General features: G+C 42.8%; 1 protein-coding gene across 4 annotated transcripts in view; it reads right to left on the bottom strand.

Annotated features, from left to right (window-relative positions):
* Positions 1 to 258: 258 nt before the first annotated feature.
* LOC126374161 (receptor-type tyrosine-protein phosphatase kappa) overlaps positions 259 to 6,272 on the bottom strand; it is a 249,698-nt gene continuing 243,684 nt past the window's right edge. For all 4 annotated transcript variants that reach the window (XM_050020632.1, XM_050020636.1, XM_050020633.1 and 1 more), the window contains 9 exons: positions 5,506 to 5,672; positions 4,818 to 4,953; positions 4,100 to 4,349; positions 3,548 to 3,624; positions 3,342 to 3,473; positions 2,318 to 2,446; positions 1,363 to 1,550; positions 636 to 771; positions 259 to 415 (listed from right to left, as the gene is read on the bottom strand). In XM_050020632.1, the coding sequence (XP_049876589.1) occupies positions 335 to 415; positions 636 to 771; positions 1,363 to 1,550; positions 2,318 to 2,446; positions 3,342 to 3,473; positions 3,548 to 3,624; positions 4,100 to 4,349; positions 4,818 to 4,953; positions 5,506 to 5,672 (1,296 nt within the window). In that variant the 3' untranslated portion in view covers positions 259 to 334. The remainder of the gene's footprint in view (positions 416 to 635; positions 772 to 1,362; positions 1,551 to 2,317; positions 2,447 to 3,341; positions 3,474 to 3,547; positions 3,625 to 4,099; positions 4,350 to 4,817; positions 4,954 to 5,505; positions 5,673 to 6,272) is intronic.

The following is a 6,272-nucleotide window of genomic DNA, read 5'->3' as shown; positions in this document are numbered from 1 at the left end:
AGGACGGCGCTCGGGGACCGTGGCCGAAGACGCGGCGGCGCTCCTCGGCGGCGGCTTCGTCGTCCTCGAGGCGGATAGAGCGGCGCAGCGGCGGGCGGTCGCGGCGCGGGCGGCGCGGCGGCGCCTCCAGCGTGACGGCGTGCGGCAGCGAGGGGCGCGCCGCGGCCGGCAGCAGGCGGTCCAGCGACAGCCCGCGGCGGGGCCGCAGGGGCCGCGGCAGCTGCCGCTTGTTGTCGCGCGGCGCCGCCGCCGGGCTAGTCTCCTCCGGCGTGGTGGGCAGCGCCGCGCCGCGACCGAACTCGATGAACCAGAGCTCGTCCTTGAGTTCGCACTCTCACTTCTTTTCATTCATGTCTTTATTCAAATAGTGCAGCACGTAGTGGAGCACAAGATCGTAGCAGTACTTGTATTCGGTCTGTGGACAAGATGACTTTGTTAGTAATACCTTTGACCTAGACGTCGGCGTTTCACCCATTCGTCGTAGATATCAATTAGTATACAAAGCGCTTCGTATCATCATTCATAATAAGAACGGCAAAGGAATGACCTGCCGATGTATCCCCATTCAATTTTGGAATCTTTAAAACTAGATCTCACCTTAGGCGACTCTTCACTTTTACAATTAGGTGACTCACCATATTCTCGACGAGTTGCGGCCGGTGCCGGCGCACGGTCTTGACAGCCTGGAAGACGTCGACCTCTCCATGCTGTATCACCTGCTCGATGCACGCATTCGCTGCGCAGTACACGCCGGCACGGCTGCGCCCATCCCTGGTAAACCATAACATAAGCTCACGACCATATCCCAATCAGTCAGAGTTACATCCATCCCAAGATGAACCAACCTCAACGAGCTTTCTGTTAAACCAACATAATAGATGAGCCGTATCGCCGTATGTAATGGTCGAGCCAACTGTGTTAGTGAACACTGCACTTAAGATAATTAATAACCTGGAAAATTCCTCATTTCGATCAGGATACTCATTAAGGCTACAATTGCGGCTCTTGTTAATTTTGTTATTACTCAAGCCACGTTCATTACTATAATATTTAATTAGCATAATATACAGGGTGTTAGTGACACCGTAACGAATACTGAGGGAGATGATTCAGACCATGATTCTGAGTTGATATCAAGTGGAATTTCCTGTCAAAAAATTCATGAACATTTTTGTTTTTTTTTTAATTATTTTCCGATCCATACTTTTGCGACGGAAAATTCTACTTGACATCAACTGAGAATCATGGTCTGAATCATCCCTTAAAGTTTACGTTACGATGTCGCTAACACCCTGTATATAATAATATAAAGGTTTATTACTTCTACAAACATTATTTTCATTAGTACACAGGTCTACTTACGGTGAAACGACGCAAACGGGTCCATAGTCCGTGCGCTGCCGCCATCGTTCGACCATGTTCATGAGCTCCACCAAGGAGTTGGTGGATGATGGCACTTTATGACCCATCGGCCAGCATGTCAGTTGGAACAGCTGAACCGTCTTCGGAGGCGCTTTGACTCCTGCCATCAGCTCCGTTAGTGACACAATCTGTTCACAAATGATTGGTTAAAGTTTAAGTTGCTGCTGGTTTAATTGTGACGTGAATTATTGTAGATTTGCCGCAAGTGAGGCTTTAACTACTTGGCCGGACAAATAAGGAGCGGTGAGGGCTCTCATCCGCTACATAATTTAAGACAAAAGGTTTGAGGGTCCCCGGTTGGGCGCAAAATTCGGCTCAGGGCGTCTTTTTTGAGAGAATTATCTATATAGGGAAAAATAATCGACCCTAGTGGTCCGATGGCGATAAGCGCTGAATGAGGGAATTGTTGTTGGTGCAATAGCTGGGGGCTAATATTATAGAGGAATTCTAACTACCTAGATTTTAAATTACTAAAAATGGCACAAATCAAGATGTTTGATATGAATCCTAAAATGGATTACATACTTAAACTTGCGCCTATTTTCCATCGGGGTAAGCAGATACTATGGAATTCCATTAGCGCTGATCCTGGCACACTTCTCTTGCTTAACACACGGCTCATTCATCAATCGTTTCATACACGCATGCCCGTTCTGAGTACATCTTACTACACTTTTTCTAAGGACATCTCCAATTTGGTCAATGTACGGCCTTCTAGCGTATACATATACCGTTTTCGTAATCCTGTTATCCTTCATCTGCTATACGTGTCCAAACCAACTTAACATTAGTGGATTAATTAAAGTTAATTAATATGCAGCATTCATAAACTTTGAACGACTACTCTATATCTATAAAATGATGCATTTCTATGATCTAATTATTTAAAACTTACCTTTTTGTTGATTCTAAATATCCAGGTCTTGATATTGGTATAGTGGTTGTGAGAAACATGGTCGATTGTGAACACTGGACCGTATTTCTTAGAATGCCGACCTTCAGGCCAGAACGGTGGAAATTGTTGCTGTAAAAACATATCTTCTGTTAATTACAATTATTTGTGGTTATGGTAGCCGTGATAGCCCAGTTGGTAGAAAGCTTGCCTCTCACTTTGAGGTCGCAAGTTCGAATCCAGCACAGGCCTAAAACAATGATTCTCGAATTTGTTTTCGAATTCATGTTTGGACCATAAATCATTATCAGGTGCTCAGCGGTGAAAGAAAACATCGTGAAGAAACCCACATTTCCGAGAAATGCATATTCGGAGGTATGTGTTCCTATATTGGGCTGGTTTTCCCTTCGCGGGTTGGAAGGTAAGACGGTACTGTAAAAATCCGGACCTGTCAAATCTTCAGGTTAGGTAAGCGGACCCTGTGAGTGGTTATGGAAAGAGGAAGGGGAGGCCCTTTCCCAGAAGTAAGGTCTTGTGGGCTAGATTAGATTAGAACTATAATTGTTAAGTAAATTCTTATCACAGAAAAAGTATGGGCTAATAAGTATAAAGAAAAAAAGTATTATTACTGCAATAATACTCACTTTTATTGGAAGAGATTAAAGAGAAGGTGAACGTTGAGTCCTATAAGTAAGTGAAGGAATTGGCCTTTGATAGACGTTTGAGCGTGGCTCTTAAATTAGTGACTATGAATGCTTTTATAAGTGATATTGTTGACGGTGGTTATGGAAGAAAATAAAATAGAACTTGAGAAAACTGTAGAATTATAAAAAAATAGAAGAAGATATTGACAACAATGATTTAAGTTATAGTAATGATATAAATCCGCGCGGAAGCCGTTGGATGCGGGCAGCGCGGGACCGATCGTCGTGGAGATCCTTGGGGGAGGCCTATGCCCAGCAGTGGGCGTCGTACGGCTGATGATGATGAATGATACAAATCAATTGGATGAAAATACAAGACTTACTGAGTTTTTAGGTGGAACACATAAAACGACGACAGCTGCACACTCATAATCATAGACTAAAGACCAGAATTCTCCTTGAGTCCTGACTAACGGCCATTCCGTCACTATGTACTCCCGAGGTTTGGTATAACCCTGGAAAATGAAAACGTTATTATTTATGATGAAGAGTTGGGAGATAAAGATTATGCTATATTTGGTCTACTTACATCTACGAACACAGCGTTGATATAGTCAGTGAAACTGTTTCCTTGGAAGGATGTTAAGTATGGCCGGAAGTTGTCAGCTGCAACAAAAAGGAGTAACGATTGTAACTTTTCACACCAATAGCATTATACTCAAAAAGTTAATACCATATGTTGTTGTCAAAATTATTTACAAAAGATAGACATACAACATTACAGTGTGGCCCAATGCGCTGTATGACGCGAAAACAATAATAAAAACTAATAAGTACCTACAACAAAAATAAACATTGAATGACAAAAAGAAATTTCAAAATTAAAAAGTAAACTATGGCACAAAAGTCAAAATAATAATAGAAAAAACAAAAACAGTAAATCATTAATATGTCATACGTTGATCATAATGTTTTAAGTAAGTATACTTGATAACGTACTTCTTATTAGGACCTTTACACGTATCAAGAATATAGAAAGAAACATTTATTACTTCGGGACACCACAGACACAGACAGACAGGTACATTACATTCAACACAGGACAGAAACCACACAATATCTCAATATCGTTGGTACTCACGAGGAACAACCAAAACATCCCGGTTTTTCTCCCGATTGTCACCTCTGTGACCTCCAGCGCAGTCGCCTATAGTGAACCGGGGCGTCTGCTTGCAGATCTGCTGGTACTCCTTCTGGTACTCATTTAGCTTTGTCACTGGGTCCCTCTGTGATTTCTGCTTCAGTCTTTGGGATAACTCTGATACTGGGAACCACGACACTCCGCATACCACGTGCTCTTCTAATGTGTCGTAGACGAATTTGTATTGTTCCTGTTGGTGTTAAAAAGAAGTGTTAAATAGTTCAAGGGTGTTTGATTTCAGTTTGATATTTTTGTTAGATGTCAGGATGGCCTCAAAGAGTATTAGCGCTCAAAGATTTTAAGTACAAATCTTCATAATCTTAGCACATTTTAGCTCAAAATGCGTACAATCTTTCTGCATATATATTTTATTAAGATATGTGATACTAAATAGGCGGTCCTGACGTTCACCATTTTGCTGCTCTGATATTGTTATTTATTGGTAAAATATTTTTCTACAAAGATTGTAGATTGTCTTAGAGTGGTTGGGTTGTTCACGTTACTCTTTCCTGAACTGTATATTTTCTGAATAAGTATAATTGTATGCTGAGAACTAAAGGACGTGAAAAAATTGTATTATTGTGGAACTGACGTTTCACAAGTTGTTATACTGGTTTCAAAGAAGTGCTTACATAAAATTGTATATTAGCAAAGTTACCTCGTTTTCTATAAGGCCTTTTCTGGATTGTCTGAGCTTCTTCAAAAACCCAAACACGTCAAAACAGTCTTCTTCTTCAGCCAACTCGAGGTTTGCGTCGATAGCTAGGTATACTCCTGATCGGCCGCCTCCGTCACTGAAACAACAGGTTTTTTATTTTACTTACTGATAAATATAAGGTATTCAGGCAACTTTCTTTATCCACTTTCTAGATACAATGAACTGTTTGAAATTTAATTGAAATAACAAAGGATAGGTTGGTAAGTTTATGTTTACATTAGGTACTATTTGCATCGATGAATATTTTCGGAGGAATCTCTTCTTGTTATCGTGTGGGTTGTGAGGTGGAATACCAGCCTCATCAACCCTCGGAGGAATTTTAACCGAGGTATGTTAATGTGTGTTGGGCTGGTCATCCTTTTCGATTGTCTTATGGCGGGATTTCAGGCCAACTTAGCAGACCCCGGAATAAACGCTATGGAGATGATGTTTATTTCATGGTCTCCGTTTTCACCAAATGCCTTTTAGGGATCTCTTAGCAGCATTCATGGGTCCTTAATGAAGAATTGCCTTTCGCCAAAGTCTTGGCATCAATGGGTTATCTAAATGGTGGAATTATGAACAGGGACACTTAAAACATTGGTGAAAAACAGGCGCAGCTGATGAAACTTGATGTTCATCTACTTACTTGCAATGCACGATCATAGGCCCAGCGGCTGGGTTCGTCGCTAACCGCCTGCCGACCACGGCGCGCACGCGTCGCCTGAACTCTAGCAGAGCGTTGCTGAACGGACACGTGTGCGAGTGCCACTGCGTGTAGTGGAACTGCAGGATGAACCTCTCTTCTACCACCACCTGGGGGAGAGGGGCAGAGTAGTATAACATCACGCCTGTATCCCCGAAAGGGCAGGTTAGTGTTGACACCGTAACGAAATTATCTATGATTAGGATTATGTATGATCCAAACATGAATTCAAGGTCAAATTCAGTGGTTTAGAGCCTGAGCCGAGATTTGAAGCCGTAACACTACTATAAGAGAAGTAAAAATGGTGTCTTTAACAGTATCTCTAATAGGAATCGAATTCTCCAGATCGCTCGATGAATTAGACTGTTACCGGTCATCACCACCATCACCAGCCCATCAACGTCCCCACTGCTGGGGCACGGGCCTTCCCTATGGATGGATAGGGAGATCGGGCCTTAAACCATCACGCGGGCCCAGTGCGTATTGGTGGTTATTAACGACTGCTAATGCAGCCGGGACCAACGAATTAACGTGCCTTCCGAAGCACGGAGGAGCTCGAGATGATATTTTTTTTCTGTGGTCACCCATCCTATGACCGGCCTTTGCGAAAGTCGCTTAACTTAACAATCGCAGACCGAGCGCGTTTACCGCTGCGCCACCGAGCTCCTCAGATGATCAGCTGTTGGCGTCAAATCTGGCAACCCCTGTTG

Source organism: Pectinophora gossypiella, chromosome 17 (assembly GCF_024362695.1).
Source record: "Pectinophora gossypiella chromosome 17, ilPecGoss1.1, whole genome shotgun sequence".
Lineage (NCBI taxonomy): Eukaryota > Metazoa > Arthropoda > Insecta > Lepidoptera > Gelechiidae > Pectinophora > Pectinophora gossypiella.
This window is presented reverse-complemented; position numbering and strand designations above follow the sequence as displayed.